General features: G+C 34.9%; 2 protein-coding genes across 3 annotated transcripts in view; both read right to left on the reverse strand.

The window, feature by feature from the left end:
• The window catches only part of LOC107846856 (zinc finger protein JAGGED), a 7,462-nt gene extending 5,168 nt beyond the window's left edge, over nt 1–2,294 (reverse strand). The window contains exons 1-3 of one of the 2 annotated variants that reach the window (XM_016691127.2): nt 2,040–2,293; nt 1,743–1,819; nt 545–679 (exon numbers count right to left, since the gene is read on the reverse strand). In XM_016691127.2, coding sequence (XP_016546613.2) covers nt 545–679; nt 1,743–1,819; nt 2,040–2,041 — 214 coding nt within the window. In that variant the 5' untranslated portion in view covers nt 2,042–2,293. Of the gene's footprint in view, nt 1–544; nt 680–1,724; nt 1,820–2,039 lie in introns of both variants that reach the window. The other variant, XM_016691126.2, reaches the window with a different exon arrangement.
• A 7,927-nt stretch (nt 2,295–10,221) lies between these two features.
• Nucleotides 10,222–16,978, reverse strand: LOC107848284 (caffeoylshikimate esterase). Its single transcript, XM_016693011.2, has 8 exons — nt 16,621–16,978; nt 14,927–14,956; nt 13,316–13,445; nt 13,067–13,213; nt 12,580–12,710; nt 11,576–11,713; nt 10,822–10,920; nt 10,222–10,724 (listed from the first exon to the last, which is right to left on the reverse strand). Exons 1-8 carry the CDS (start codon nt 16,948–16,950, stop codon nt 10,506–10,508), a joined length of 1,224 nt encoding a protein of 407 aa, XP_016548497.2. The 5' UTR covers nt 16,951–16,978; the 3' UTR covers nt 10,222–10,505.
• Between the last annotated feature and the right edge of the window lie 310 nt (nt 16,979–17,288).

A 17,288-nucleotide genomic window follows, 5' to 3' on the forward strand; every position in this document is an offset into this window, starting at 1 on the left:
AACGAAAACATCATATCATCCAACATAACCTAGAATAAGAAGGTGACTCGTACAGACAGCTAACTCATTTTTTATATTAATATTATATAAAAATTATTACTTTCACCGTCTAATTTCTATCATAAGAAGAAACTGTTGAATTGGACGGTCGTCATATTGAATCTCTAAGAGCCATCACAAGTGCGATCAACCTATACATTTCTGAACGAAAGTCGAAAACATCATATCATCCGACAGAACCTAGAATAAGAAAGAAGGTGACTCTTGCAAACAACTATCTCATTTTCGACACTAATATCTTATAAAAATAAAAAAATTATTATTTTTACTGTCTACTTCCTAACATTGAATCTCTAAGAACCATCACTGGTACGGTCGACCTATATATTTATGAACGAAAACATCATATCATCCAACAGAACTTAGAATAAGAAGTTGACTCGTGCAGACAACTAACTCATTTTCGATACTAATATTATATAAAAACTATTATTTTCACTGTCCAGTTTTTTATAACCGGACAGTGAAAAGACAAGTGACTAACCTTGGCGATGGCGGTTCATGTGTCCCCCAAGTGCTTGAGATTTGCAGAACTTAAGGGAACAAAACCTACATTCATAGACTTTACCACAATCTTCTTTTCCATCTTTACTGCCACTTTTCTTTTTTCTATACCCTCCTGCAAAAAATAAAAAAAAATAAAAATTACTTGATGAGACCAATCAAAAGAATATATAATTTTCAACAAAATAAATAAATTTCTTTAATTAGTATTAGGGTTTTTGCTATATATAGGTAGCTAGGAATCAAATAGAACCATTTTCAAAAGTAAAATTCTATCTTTTGGAGAAAAGAGTTCTAAATGTCCAAAGTTATATACTTTCTTGCTAAAAAAATGAAAAATAAATAAGAGGTGCATCAGTAGATTTTTTTTTTCTTGATAATCATCGTGTCTGAGTCAGCTTGCGCACACCTCGATTAATTTTGGGATACACGTCACCATCCACCAGCATCAGGTACCAGATAACTCTATCGCTTGGATAGATGGGAATAAATCATATCTAGTGTATCAAATAGATTAAATAAGCTAGAAAGCTATAGTTTGCATGAGATTTTTGTTTTCATTTTGTATCAAGAATTAAAACCTTTTTTTTTCTAACTAAATTTTAGGTGACAGAGGGTTTTCTGACTTTTCTCCTCATGCTTCTTGTACTGAAAAGTTGTTTTGCCTCTTGTAGTGATTTTTGTGGAGAAAAAATTCACTTTTTCAAGAAAAGGAGGAGATATGGAGTAGTCTAGACTCTACTAATTATTTGAAGAAAAATAAATCTTTGAAAATTTTAATCATCTTCTTTTTAGGTGGCAAAGGCGTTTATATGCAGGTTAGAAGGAGATTCAGATAAACCCCTTCATCGAAAAATCTTACTATATATAAAAGATAAGAAAAAACTTTTTTTTTATGTATATAAAGTAAATATCGAACTCTCGATAAAAATTATATCATGAAAAGAAAAAGGTCTTCTTTTTCAAGAAAGCAAAAAAGAATGAAAAGAAGTTGATATGGACAAAGGGGTTTTCATCCTTTTTTTTTCCTCTCAACATAAAATTGTATGTGGCAAAGGGGTTTTGTATATGGAAAAAGTTCTATTTTTTTTTGGTCAAGAAAAATAAAATAAAATAAAAATAAATAAAAGACAAGTTGATATAGTAGTAATTATTTGTACCAGAAGATGAAGAGCTACCTTCAAGAACTTGTTTACCATCTCTACAAGAATCTTCAGGTAAGTTGTTGAGGTCAAGGGGATTTCTTTCTGGACTCCTACAAAAAAAAATTTTTAAAAAAAAATAATAAGAAACAAAAAAGAGATTAAATAAAAAATTGAAAGAAGTATAGTGGGGGTGCTAAGTTGCTCAGACTCTTCGAAAATGTCATGTGGTGCGCGTTGAATCCTTCAAAAGTAGCGTATTTACGAAGGATCCGGCACGAATGCAACAACATATTTGAAGTGTCCGAGCAACATAGGTGGGGTGAACCCTACATGATGTGGGAGGAATAGTATTACTACAAGTGAGTAAAGAAGATTTGGCCAAATAATTAAAAAGACTTTCAGTTTGGGACTGAAAATGTATAGAGAGGCTATAGTTGGAGTTTGAGTTTGAAGACTTTGAGTGATGATGAAGAAAAAGGTTTGAGGTGTGTGTGTTTTGTGGGGCTTTCTCTATCAGTTTCTTTTAATTTTTTCTTTCTGCCAAATCTATCTATAAAATTGAACATACATATGCAGATCTTGGGGCTCTCGTGACTTTTTAAAGAGGAGTATATGTGTGTGAAAATAGGGACCACTTAACTACGTCATCAGCAACGGAATCAGAAATTTTATTTAAATACGTATGTCTTTATATGTACGTATAAATTTATGGCAAAGTGTATTCAACCGACTATCCTTCATAGTATGTGTCGCGCTACTGCGAGGATGTGTAGTGGGATGGATATCTAGGTTCGAGCTTCGCGAATAAAGATGGAGAAATTTATCTTGGTATGGATAGAGGTGGATTTAGGGTTTGAACATTGTGCGTTCGATTGAGTTGATTTTGTAATTGTACATTTTATATATTTTGGGTGTGTATATAGTCTAGTGGTCAGTGAAGTGAGAATCATGAGACCGTCGCATGTTCAATTCAAATCTTGACAGGAGTTAAAAATACTAGATGATCTCTTTCCACTAATTAGTCGAAATCTTGATGGATCTATAGAGATTTCTGATATATGTGCTAGTAGGGGAGGTAGCAAGTACCTAACTCGTGAAATTAGTCGAGTTGAACCCAAACTAATCTGAATACTACAGTTATAAAGAAAAATAACTGTGTTCGAAATTTATTATCTATACCGACTCTCAGTATATTATTTGACATGATATACCGGGTCAGGGGCGTATCTATGACCTTTTTTTTGGTGCGTTAAATTCGAAGGAAACTAGGTATAATTATATAAAAAATAGTAAATAAAATTGGTATAAGGCTTGGAAAAGCACCTCGTAAACCAAGAAGATAGCTGAGTGTTTTAGTTTCCAAGCAGAACCTTAAAACTTCAGGCATCAACATACATGTTCGAACCTCCCGAGCACCCACGACCCCTAAATCCTGAGTACTCCGCCACTATACAGGGTTCGAGCTGCAATTACATACTTGATTTCAGCGAACCCTTATTACATACTCGACTCGTCTTTGCTGATAGGAAGCGCTTCTCCCTTTATATGAACGTTACACAACGTGAATATGAATTAATCGGACCAGTAAAAGAAAGTAATGGACAGGTGGAAATGGTATTTGTCATTTGGTTAGGAGAGGGACGTTACCTTAGAGTTTTCTTGGCTTAACATAAAGTATAGCTAGTATTATTGCCCTCGAACTACTAGTCATTCTTGTCCAAATATCATGTATATCAAATAATTGTTTTATAACAACTAAAAGACACAATTTCAATATGGTTATCCAAGAGTAGTAAAATTTTGTTAGTGCTATAGTTTCTTTTTTTGAATTTTGCATTGGAATTGATGATAACTTTCATTTATTTTAATCACTTTCTTGAAGGGTACATGTGATTTTATCAACATGATAAACTTTTACTCCATTAATGTTAACTAGCTTGCATGTACCTAAAACAATATTTATCTAAACTTTATCATATACTTGCATGCCTACTCTTGATAGTGATATGTGCTAGGGTCTTGTTTAACTATTTTCAGTAAATATTTGACTGGCATCTTGTTTGATTTTAATTACTATGTGATTTAACTCAAACCTGTCAAGTGGGTCGGGTCACTTAAAGGAACCGGCCGGGTAAGCCTTAGGGCTTTAGGGTTCTGGGTCCCGGGCCGGTTATTTTTTTAATTTGGGTCCGGTTAACCCGGCCCGGAATCTTTTTTTTTTTTAAATAATTTTTTTTTGTATAAATTAGTATATAACTATACAAATATATATTGTAATGTATATATATTATAGTATATTTCATTTAAAGTATTACATATACATAGAATAGAGTGTATATATGTGAATAGATCTTCTATAGACGTGTATATTTAACGTATACATATGTATATATTTTATAAATTAGTATATAACTATACAAATATATATTGTAATGTATATATATTGTAGTATATCTCATTTAAAGTATTACATATACATAGAATAGAGTGTATATATGTGAATAGATCTTCTATAGACGTGTTTATTTAACGTATACATAGAATAGAGTGTATATATGTGAATAGATCTTCTATAGACGTGTATATTTAACGTATACATGTGTATATATATATATATAATTATATATATATATTGTAGTATATTTTATTTAAACTTTAAAGTTTAAAGTAGTACATGTATATTTGGATGGTGCGTATATACATGTAATTGTGTATATGTGTATATTTTTTTTAAATTCTAATGTAGTATATACTATATATATAGTGTATATATATTGCTTAACGTATTTATAATGTATATAGGTGGGTATATATAATGTGTATTGAAATTTTTTTTTTTTTTTTATATTTTTGACCGGGTTTGATCAGTTTTTAATTAGGTTTGATCGGGTTTAGGTGGGTTTGACCGGATTGGGTTAAGTGGGCCGGGTTAGGGTGGTTTTGATTTTTTACTGTTGGACCCGGCCCAGCCCGGCCCCGGCCCGACCCTCAACCCGGTTAAATAACACGGGCTGGTTCCGGATTGGCCTGGCCCGGCCCACTTGATAGCCATAATTTAACTTGTATACAATTGAAGGGAAGCCTTGGAGTAACTGGTTAAGTTGTTGTCATGTGATCAAGAGGTCACGGGTTCAAATCTTGAAAACAGCCTGTGATAGAAATGCAAGGTAAGACTGCGTACGATACACCTTTGTGGTGGGGCCCTTCCCCGAATATCGTGCATAGCGGTAACTTTAGTGCACCGGACTGTCCTTTTTTAATTAATTTTAGGCTAAAATAACTTTGGACAAAAATATGTGAAAATTTGATCTTGTTAAGGCCGTCTTCGATCAAATATCTCTGAAGTTGGCATTGACAAGGTCACAACGTCAGTAAAAAAGAAATGTCTGAAATTAATCTTGACAAACGATGTCAAACTTTAAACAAAAATATCTGATGTTAGCCTTCACAAGGCCTACATTTCACACAAAAGTGTATGTTTGAAATTGTTCTTACAGAGAAAAAATTTGAAAATAAATAAATAAATTAACATCAAATATAAATTAAATAATGGCTTAAAAACAAGTATTTTTGTTCTTACATGTTCTATCTATATGGGCTTCTCTTTGAATTTAGGCCATCAAATTCATCAAAAACAAAAAATCAAATTATATATCTCCTCAACTTTTAATATTTCACTTATATGTCTTTAAAAGAATCTTCGTTCGCTCCTCCAAATCAAAACGATCCATTTAATAGGTCGTCAGGGGCATGTCTAAGAAGTTTCGCCCAAAACTCATTCGGACGCCCACACCTATCCATCAATTCATAGGCTAACACACACGGAATGTCACAAAAAATCCTCAATTTTAGTATTTCGCTCATATGCCTTTTAAAAAGTATTTGTCCGCTCCTCCGAACCAAAACGATCCATTTAATAGAACGTCACGGATGCGCCTAAGAAGTTTCATCAAAAAACTATTCGTACGCCAACACCCACCCATCAATGCATAAGCTAACACAAACGAAAAATCACAAAAAATTCTCAATATTTAGTACTCCACTCATATGAATTAAAAAAAAACTTCTTCCGCCCCCCAAAACAATACTATTCTTTTAATAAGTCATCATGGTTAATTGCGTCCAAGATGTTTCGTTCAAAACTCATTCGGACGCCCATACCCATCCATCAATTCATAAATTGGCACACACAAAAAATTGTTAAAAATCCTCAATTTTTAATATTGCGCTCATGTGTCTTAAATAAAACCTCTGTCCGCCCCACCAAACCAATACGATCCATTTAGTAGGTTGTTAGGGGCACACCCAAGAAATTTCGCCCAAAATCCATTCTGACGCCCACACCCACCCATCAATCTATAGGCTAACACATATGAAAAATCATAAAAAAAATCCACAATTTTTAATATTTTGTTCATATGTCTTTAATAAAATCTTCGCTTGCCCCTCCAAACTAACATGATCCATTTAATAGATCGTTAGGAGCACGCCAAAGAAGTTTTGTCCAAAATTCATTCGGACACCTGCACTCAACCATCAATGCATAGGCTAACACATACAGAAAATTGCAAAAATTCTTCAATATTTAGAATTTCCCTCATATGTATTACCCCCCCCCCCCCCCCTTCCAACCCAAACCAGCGTTGTACATTTAATAAGACATCAGGGGCACGCTCAAGATGTTTCCCCCAAAATCCATTCACACACGCCCATCAATTCATAGACTAACACACATAAAAAATAGCAAAAAATTCTCAATTTTTGGTATTTCGCTCATATGTCTTTAAAGAACATATGTCTGTCCCTCCAAACCAAAACAATTCACTTAATAGGTTGTCAAGGGCACGCCAAGAAGTTTCGCCCAAAATTCATTGGGACGTCCACATCTACTCATCAATCCATATGCTAAAACATAGAAAAAATTCTCAATTTTTAGTATTTCGCTCATGTCTTAAAAAAAAAAACTCTGCCCGCTTCTCCAAACAAACACAATCCATTTAATAGGTCGTCAGGGACGCGCCCAAGAAGTTCACCCAAAGCTCATTCGGACACCCACACCCACCTATCTATCCATAGGCTAACACACACGAAAAGTCAAAAAAAATTCTCAATTTTTGATATTTCATTCATATGTCTTTAAGAAAACCTCCATCCACCCCTCCAAACCATCACGGTCCTTTTAATAGGTCGTTAGGGGCTCACCCAAAAAGTTTTAACCAAAATCCATTCGGACACCGACACATACCCATCAATCCATAAGCTAACATACATGAAAAATAGCAAGAAATATTAAATCTTTAGTATTTCGCTCATGTCTTTAAAAATACCTATGTCCACCCTCCAAACCAAAACGATCGATTTAATTGGTCGTCAGCGTCACGACCAAGAAGTTTCACCCAAAATCCATTTTGATGCCACTACCTACCCATCAATCTCTAGGCTAAAACACATGAAAAATCGCAAAAATCTTCAATTTTTAGTATTTCGCTCGTATGTCTTGAAAAAAAAACCTCCGTCCTCCCCTTCAAACCAACACAATCCATATAATAGGTTGTCAGGGGTGCGCCCAAAAAGTTTCGCCCAAAGCCCATTCTGACGTCCACACCCACCCATCAATTCATAGGCTAACACACACGGAAAATCACAATTTTTAATATTTTGTTCATATATCTTAAAAACCTTTGTCTGCCCCTCAAAGCAAACACAATCCATTTAATAGATCGTTAGGGGTGCACCTAAGATGTTTTTGCCAAAACTCATTCGGACGCCAACGCCCACCCATCAATCCGCTAGCACTCGGAAAAAAAATCACAAAAATCCACTATTTTTAGTGTTTTGCTCATATGTTTTAAAAAACCTTCTCCCGCCCCTCTAAACCGACACAATCCATTTAATAGATCATCAGGGGTGTGCCCAAGAAGTTTCACTCAAAACCCCATTTGGACGTCCGCACCCACCCATCAATCCATAGACGAAATACTAATACTTCATGTTCTTTGAGATATTATAATTTTGAGTTGAATGTTCAGATTCTTTTGCTGTTTCACATGATATAAAAGTAGGCAAAAGTCCTAAATTCAAGTCTCATCACCAGCCCCCTTAATCCAACAACCAGAGGCGGAGCTAGGATTTCTGGTCGGGGGTTCAAAATCTGAAGAAAAACTCACTGAAGGGGGTTCAACATGTATAATATATAAATAAAAATCATTTTAACCTTGTATTAATAATAAATTTTCCCTCGAAAGGGTTCGTCCGAACCCCCTTTTAATAGGCTAGCTCCGCCCCTGCCAACAACAACAATAAATTTAGTGTAGTTTTACATAGTGAGGTTTGGGAAGGGTAAAATGTACGCAGTCCATACTACCACCTCTGAAGAAGTAGAAAGGCTATTTTCAATAGACCCACAGCTCAAGACAAAGGAAACCATCCCCCTTAATCCGAAAGATAAAAAAAGTTTCTACGTATATCCTTGCGTAAGAAAAGAACCTAGCCAGCGCGTAAGGTAACGTTTTAAGTAATAACTAACTAAATAAAAGTACATCGTGGATCTCTAATAATTTGAATTTTTAGATGATTACACAGTTCAACATAAATCATGTGTAGAATTTTATTCACTGGATGTTGAAAGATACACTCATGAATCATACATACAGACCACAAATTAATTTTAATATACTTCAAAATTATTTACTTTTAATGTTGAATAACATTATATATTGTACATTTGTACTTGAAACAGGTGCGCATGCGTGGTAGTATATAACATATGGTACTAATATACATAAGATAGTTAAAACATTGAGGGGGTGGAAGAGGTAATTGAGAGTGAAATAAACGTGAAATATATATAATGCAGTAGATATATGTCCTTTTTGTACAACGTCAGGTAAAGCTAGGATTTTGAATTTATAAATTTGAATTTTAGAAATGTGATTTCGTGTGTTTTGAATAAATTATTTATATATGTTTAGTGTATTTTTAAAGCACAAAATAGGTTTTGGGCTAAAGTTACTTGGGTTCTTCAGGATTTTAAACTTCATGGATTCATGATTAAATAGGACAACATAAAGCTAGTGCTAACAAATGAGTTCGAAATTTAATATTTGTGCGTGTATATTTAGCAGAAATCTTGACATATACAGGGTTTGGACTAAAGTCACTGGGTTTAACCGAACCAATACTTAACACTTCCTACTCCTGCCCTCCCGCATGGGTGGAGCCACCTGGGGCAAAGGGTGGTCCAGCAGTGCATACCTTTCGCGAGAAAATTATATATGTGGCATACAAAAGTTAAATGTTACTTATTAGCTGTTACGAGTACTATAGATTTAGTTTTACTCACCCTTAACACAACTGAAATGAAAATCTGCACATCCTTCGCCTAAATTCCTGGCTCTGCCCCGACCCACCCGTAAGCAGAACTGTATCTCCACTCCTGTAAATTGTAATAGTACAATAGATATATAGATGTCCTTTTTGTGCATGCAGAGGCGGAGCCAACCTAGTAATAGGGGGTTCGTCTGAACCCCTTCGATGAAAAATTATACTATCAATACATGATTTAAAATGATTTTTATTTATATATTGTAGATGTTGAACCCCATTTGGTGAGTTTTTCTTTAGATTTTGAACCCCCTCGGCAGAAATCCTGGTTCCGCCTATGTGTGCATGTTGTAGCTAGCTAGTGTCAAAGTAAAAGATGTCTTGATCGATGTAAGGTGGTGTACAAAATTAAAGAAGAAGACATTTATACCTTGAAGACAATATAGACAAAATTTAGCCTTACACACAACCATGTTTTGTCATAAGTGATATCATGTCAATGAAAGGCATGCTCAAGATTATGAAAATCCAAATGGCCCTTCTATACACTATACTTATCTCAAGCTTTCCATTGTCTCATTGAAATGTACCTATCAACTTCAATATACTATGTACTATGACCACTATCTTTCTCCAATGAAATTTTTTGGTGGTGTTTTGTCTATGTAGCAAAAAAGTTGGTACATTTTTAGTGAATGTGTTTTGTTTCATGAGTATCTTTTTCTGAATCGGTCAATTTTACCCTCTGTCGTTATGCTTTGAGCATGTGCATACCCTTGTTGTTAATTAGCAAATCGTCTTGTATTTGCACTCTTATCAACCACATTATACTATACTACCATCTTTCCCCAATGAAATTTTTTGGTGGTGTTTTGTCTATGTAGCATAAAGATGGTACATTTTTAGTGAATGTTTTTTGTTTGATGAGTATCTTTTTCTCAATCGCTCAGTTTCACCCTCCGTCATACTTTGAGTCTATGCATAATTCTTGAGAAATAGCAAATCGTCTTGTATTTGCACTTGCGTTACCAGAGCTCCAACATGAGACTCACTCCCATGTCTCGAACTCTTTAAGAATACCGATGGATGTGTCTGATCCTTCAAAAGTAGTGCATTTTTTGGAAGATCTAATTCGAGCACGGCAGCATTTTCAGAGTGTATAAACAATAAAGCTCACAAGAGAAGAAAGTAAGTGAATCAACAATGAATTGTACATGAGATTTTGGCAAATGTACATACTAGTTTCTATGGTTTCATGGAGTAATAATAGAGCAGTTTTAATATCAGTAATAATAGCAGTTACAAAAATTGCCATTTGCCTATATCCCATAATGAATTTGGTTTTATTGCCTAAAATAGAATTTACTAAACTAGATGAATGGTGTTGGTTTCAAACAACAACGTGCCCAGTGTAATCCCACTAGTGGGGTCCGGGGAGTGTAGACAGTATGCAGACCTTTTTAAAACCGAAGCCTATTTGGAAGAGCACCGCGAATCAAGCCATGAGATAATGTCACTGAGTACAGTAAGAATTCGGTCGTCAGGTTCACCTTCAAGAATGCAGTGATAGCCTCCTTCATAGAGCTTAAGAGTTTTGTCACTGCTGGAAGACTTGTCGTACAGATACTGACTCACGCGAGGGTCTGTCACTTTATCGGCAGCTCCATGAAGAATGAGCATCGGCGATGCCACCTGCAAGCATTGCACATACATACAAACGGTTAGTTCCATCGGACAAAGCCGGAAAACATGATAGTGTTTCGTCAATAAACGTGGATATGTTACTGACCTTTTCCACTTGTGATTCTATGTATTTTGTAGCATTTAAGAGTTCCACAGCAGTTCTCACGCGTGTTTTATCGGAGTAAGAGATAACATTGTATGGAGCCTATCAACGAAAGAGACAAGTGAACTAGTTTCAGGAAGACATCAAACTGAGCATCAATGCGCATATAAGGGCTCGGTGCACTAAGCTTCCGCTATGTGTGGAGTCCATGGAAGGGCTCGACCACAAGGATCTTTTGTACTTAGTCTTACCCTGCATTTTTGCAAGAGACAGTTTCCACAACTCGAACCCGTGACCTCATCAGATGATACGGATTAGCCTATCATGCCGAGGGACGTAAGGGGTATTCCGGGAAAAAAATGCTAGTGAACGGGTTTATACAGAGTATAGGAGTCCACAAACGCATAAAGAGCTATATCAAATATCTCAACAAGGGAACGAGACGGGGCTTGAAAGAGGACAAAAGTTTCTATCTTTGAAGGGTTCACACCACAGACTAGAGAGGGTTGAGGCCTATAGGTTCTCGGACTCTCCAAAAAGGTTGTCACGCCGGTGTCGAATCCTCCACACAGGCACTACTTTTGGAGTATCCGACATGCACCCATTGATATCTTTTAAGAGGCCGAGCAACATAGGTTGAGGCTATCATATGTTCTTGTCATGGCCTTGGGCAAATAGATTTCTTTAAATTTAGAGTCGTCGTCATTTGGCTATTAATCTACTTTACATAACATAAGAGAGTAAATAGAGATATTACCATTTTCCTTTTCTTGAATTCCCTGATTGCCAATTCCGCCAAATCTTTCGTAGGGACTATCTTTGCTTGTGGCATAATGTTAGACAAGAAAATCAAGACTTTCTGAAGTGGAACCGGCGGCGTCATGTCTTCTGCAATCTTAGCAAGCACCGGAGGGTCAGAGAAATTCTTTCATTAAGAAAATTCAAATTCCACAAACATGATATGAAAAATTCGACAAGCAGATAATTTCTTTCTACGGTAAATCATCCAAACCTGATTATTCAACTTCATTCTTAAATACAATTCGAAATGATAGTATTGCTTCTTAGAACAGACTATTAGTTTCAGATTTATATAAATTGTGCCTGAAATGAGAAGCGTGCATCGACTTGGAACCAAGTTTTTACGGTAACTGTTCTTCTAGTTCACCGCATGTTAAGTACATATAAGATGGGGGTAAAATGAAGAGGGAGAAAGAAAGTCAGACTGCACGGAGATTAGTACGAGTATCATTCCTCAGAAAGCTAAAATATATTTACAGCACAGAGCAATGAATCAAAATGAGTGCCTTTATAAAGAAAACGAGCGTTTTAGTATCATTCAACGACAGCGAACCAAACCGAGCTTTTGCATTGAAAACAGACATCTTTTTTCTGGTGACAACATCATGAACGGTCAACATAATGAGGCGAAAACTGAAGTACCTAAGGTTCAAATGGAAGGCGAAAGTGAAATGTAATACTAGGTAGCGGTTTTAAGATGAATGATCAACAAGCAAAACTGAAACCTCTGCACTCGTTGAAACCGTTGAATAAACTTGAAGTGTAAAGATACGGAACTCGTCGAGGGGATCGTTTCTACATATTTTAGTTTGATGTAGAGAAATTAAGAAATTCTGAACTTTTAGGTGATACTGAAGAAAATGATAAATGCATTGATTCAGCTCAAAATAGACGTGCTCAAGAAAGTGAGAAACTACGATAATAAAAGAAGTAAGCTAGTCTAGCGAAAGATAATATTACTTTACACATTGGCGCAACAAGGACGATTCCATCCCATTCACGTGGTTCCTTAAGAAGAGCTTTCAGAGCAATCGCACCTCCCATGGACTGTCCAAATATAAAGTGGGGAAGCCCTCGAACTTCTGGCCTACCTGGTCGGTCCATTACAAGAGAAATCGTTAAATTGTCACAACAGGAGAAGCATGCTCTACCAGAAATTAGAAAAGCTGTGAACGTACTCCAATTGGGTTTTAATGGATTTTGCTTTCCGCATTGTCCGAATGTTTAGAAGCACACTACAACATACCTAGTGTATTTCCACCGGTGGGTTCTGGGGAGGGTAGAGTATATGAGGACCTTACCCCTACCTCATGGAGATAGAAAGGCTGTTCCAAAAGACCCTCGGCTCAAGAAAAACATAACAAGGCAGTTTGAAAAAGACAGTACATAGGTAAACAAGGCATAGAAAATAAAAATTAAGACAAAGCAAAAACTCACTGCAACTTACCTTTAATCTTCAGATACCGTTCGTTGACATTGTCAACTATACCATCAAATTCAGGAATATATCCATGCAAACCATCAGAGAGACCAAAACCGGGATGATCAATAGCATAGACGGCGTAGCCAGCGGCAGCTATATGCTTTGCGATACCTGAACATATCATATCATAAAAAAAAAAATATAAACGGGAACAAAATAATAATAATAAACCAGAAATCGATAGGCTCTGTTGATAAAGAGATAATAACAAACCTTCGAAGAAGAAAGTGCAAGTATCACCATATCCGTGACTGAAGCACAAACCACCTTTAATTCGTATGCCCGGCTTTGGCAGCCAACTTTTACAGAAAATCTGTTGGCCTTTCGAATTTGTTTCATACCACTACACAATGTACACATGCAATTACTCAAATTTGAAGATATGCAAATCCCATTCCGGAATAGTATGATACAAAAATTAATGAGAAAGAACAACAAAAAAGCCGATAACTTTCCATCAAACAGACAAATGTAACTAACAAGAACAATTAACAGTTCACAACTCAATGCTCCATATATATTCATCATCCTAAAAGAATAGTTCATTTCTATATATTATATAAGCCTTGTCGAGTCCAATGGAGTTCAGTTATACACTTCTGGCAGGGTTTTAGCCTTTTCGGTACTTCTGAATTCTGTTGAGGCACTGTTAACCTTCTTTTTCTGGATAAGTATGTAAAAGTCTTATCAATAATACACCGAAGGGAAGACACCGGACACACCAGTAAATAAATGGGGCAATAACAACCGAAAAACATGGAAACTAAAGTATTAGAAAATACGTGCTCCCAAATACTCATCCTAAGATTACCAAATACCTTTTGACATACAATGCTTTCAGCAAATAAGATCAGTAAAAGTGGAAATGCAAGTAAAGAGTAAGGTTCCATAGTCGTGATAGTAGCGACTGTTTCATAATCGACAAAACTCCCATTTCCGCTTTCCTAATTTTGCTTCATCCATCATTCAAATTGACGTCATTCCATTGTAGACAAATAAAACATGATTAAGGTGATAAATTAGCATATCTAAGGTGATAATGAATTAATCAATTTCATTGTCTTTTTTACAACGGATCAAAACAGAACCACATAGCTCGAATCAAGATTTGGAAAACCAGACCACTAGGTGATTTCTTAGTTCTTCAAATATGTTCAAGCCTTAGTGGACAGCGTTACCGCTACCTGTGCTGGTGGGAGCTAGCAGGTACCACGTGGAATTAGCCGAGGTGTGTAAAAATCTTGTATACATGCCAAGAAGTAAATTGTAGTAACTACCAAAAGTAGTCATACACAGAGCCCTAATACCAAAACTAAACCATATTACAAATACAGTTAACGGTCAAAAACATACCTAGAGTATCCTGAGTTTTCAATTTTCATATCTAAACAATAAGTTGTGCGAGTTTCTTACCTGACCTATCACCAACTATTTATCGAAACACACCTCAACTATCCGTTATTCCCTTTTCCTACCTAAAATATCACTATCGGTCAGGTAGAAAAAGGGTTCAACTAATAGTAAGGTGTGTTTTGATAAAATACTTGGTGATGGTTCAGGCACGAAACTCGCATACATGAGAGTTCAGTTATGCAACTCATGTAGAAGCACATGGTAGTTCAGGTATGAAACTAGCGCAAATGATAGTTCATGTATGAAACTTGCACACGTGATAGTTCAAGTATGAAACTAGCGCACATGATAGTTCAGGTACGAAACTAGCGCACATGATAGTTCAGGTACGAAACTAGCGCACATGATATTTAGTTATGAAACTCGAAAAATCGATATACTTTAGTTATATAAATTGATGAAGTTAAATACCTCCTCTAATCTGATATCAGCTGGAGCCATCTGCATAAACCCCATAAAGCAACCAACCAAAAAGAAAAAAATCAAATTAGTAACCAAAATCACCATTAAAAATCTAATCTTTAACTCCAAGAAAACAAAAATATACATATTTTAACAAGATTAAGACAAACTCCAGACCTTAAACAAGACATAATCAAGTTATTGTTGAACATTAACAAAAGTTGACCAAAATTTGTGAAGTAATATCATTTAAAGCTCTTCACTAACCCCTTCTATTTTTGCCTTTTTTTTTTAAAAGCCATAATAAAAATCCATGTGGTACATTTCGAATTTCAAGAGTCAAACAATTTAATTTTGACGCCACATAATCTTTAAACATTTTGCAATAAAACTTTACATGTTTTAAAACTACTTCAAAGGTACTATAAGTCACATCGAACATTCAAAACGTAAAAAGTTACGGTCAAAGAAAGACTAAATCTGAAAAGTGTCACACAAATTATAAGTCACGATATATAAAAAGTATGGTCAAAGAAAGACTAAATCCGAAAGCTGTCACATAAATTGGTACGGAGAAAGTACACAAATTTAAACAAGATTAAGACAAAACACCAAACCTTAAACAAGATATGCATATGATTAAGTTGTTGTTTAACATTAACAAAAGCTAATCTAACTCTTCTTCAAGCAGGAGCATAATCCAACTTTTGGTAAGTAATTTCATTTAAAGCTTCACTATCCCTATTAGAGTTTGTGACTCGAATTTTGTTGATCCGGCCCTGAAAAATTCATGGTGTGACCCATGTTTGTGATTTTTTGTGGGGTCTGTGGTGATAGCGGAGGGATCGGGACCTGTAAGTTTTTGGAGTTAAGATTTGTTTGTACGCACGTATTATATAAGTGCGTTTAGGGACTGTTTCGGGCAGTTTTATATACACGAAATTGAGACTATCGTCTCCACCTTGTATTCCTCTCCTTCATAGTGAATTTCTTCTGCCTCTGCCCGTGATTTTTTCCGTCAAGGATTTTCACGTAAATCTATTTGTTCTTCTTATTTTTCTTTTGCTTGTGGTATTGTTTATTCCTATCCGTTTATAACAATCCCCTTCTATTTTGCCTTTTTTAGAGCCATAGTAAAAATTTATGTAGTACATTTCGAACTTCGAGAGTCAAACTGATTAATTTTGACCATAAATCATGTAATGTTTAAACTTTTGAAATATGACAATACATATTTGAAAAATACGTAACAAAGTACTGTAAGTTACAATAATTAAATATTCATAATATAAAAAATTTTGATCAAAGAAAGACTAAGTCAGAATGGTGTCACATAAATTGGTTAAATAAGTACTATAAGTCACATAATTGACCACTCAAAATGTATACATATTACGGTCAAAGAAAGACTAAAGCCAAAAGGCATCACATAAATTGATTAATAAGTACTATAAGTCACGTAATCTGAAAAGTGTCACATAAATTTGTACGGAGAAAGTATCCTAACATCGAGAGTCAAACTATTAAACTTTGACAGTGAATTCAAACATATAATCTTAAAAGTAGTATAAGTCACGATAATTGACCCTTCGAAATATTTAAAAGATAGATAAAACAATGTCAAAGACGTGCTTATCCAAATCTCGAAATTTGGAAGTGTCACGTAAATTAATTTAAACAAGATTAAGAGAAAACACCCAAACCTTAAACAAGACATGATCAAGTTGTTGTTGAACATTAACAAAAGCTGATCTAACTCTTCTTCTAGCAGGAGCATGATCCATATTTTGTGAAGCAATTTCATTAAGAGCTTCACTTATTCCTTCTATTTTTGTCTTCTTTAATGCCATTGTAATTGTTCTACTCTTAATATCTGAAGTTGGAATTTGTGTATTCCATTTCCATTTATGATTGAGAATAATGGGTTGATTTATTTTCTGGTGAAAAAATGAAGATTCTGGTGGTAAAGTTGAAGCTAATGCAAAGTCCATTTTGGGACTCTGATCATAGAGAAAGTGGAAATAATGAATCATTTTAAAGAAAGAAAAAAAGAAGTGTCACTAACACTCTGTTTGGATCGTTGTTAATTGTTTCATTTGGTAAATTCCCTTCGTTTACTTTTAGTTGTCACAATTTTTCTTATGAGTTAAATTATATGAACTTTAATTAATATTTTAATAAGTTGTATTTTTTTAATTATATTGATATGAGAAAAATTAAAATTTATAATATCTTTGTATAATTTTTAAATATCTAAATTTTAATGTTAATTTTAAAATATTAAATTAATCTATTCTAATTTAAATTTTAAAAATTAGTCAGTTATTTTAAAAATTAGTCAAACTAACTGACAATTTTTGGATGGAGGGAG

Source organism: Capsicum annuum, chromosome 11 (assembly GCF_002878395.1).
Source record: "Capsicum annuum cultivar UCD-10X-F1 chromosome 11, UCD10Xv1.1, whole genome shotgun sequence".
NCBI lineage: Eukaryota > Viridiplantae > Streptophyta > Magnoliopsida > Solanales > Solanaceae > Capsicum > Capsicum annuum.

What these genes read in the sequence shown, in the direction of transcription:
- LOC107848284 (XM_016693011.2), bottom strand. Translation starts at nt 16,950, where the DNA reads ATGATTCATTATTTCCACTTTCTCTATGATCAGAGTCCCAAAATGGAC. An exon ending in TTGATCATGTCTTGTTTAAG is followed by an intron (nt 14,957 to 16,620) that starts GTTTGGGTGTTT and finishes GGGTTTATGCAG; the next exon opens with ATGGCTCCAGCTGATATCAG. An exon ending in TTGCACTTTCTTCTTCGAAG is followed by an intron (nt 13,214 to 13,315) that starts GTTTGTTATTAT and finishes TGATATGTTCAG; the next exon opens with GTATCGCAAAGCATATAGCT.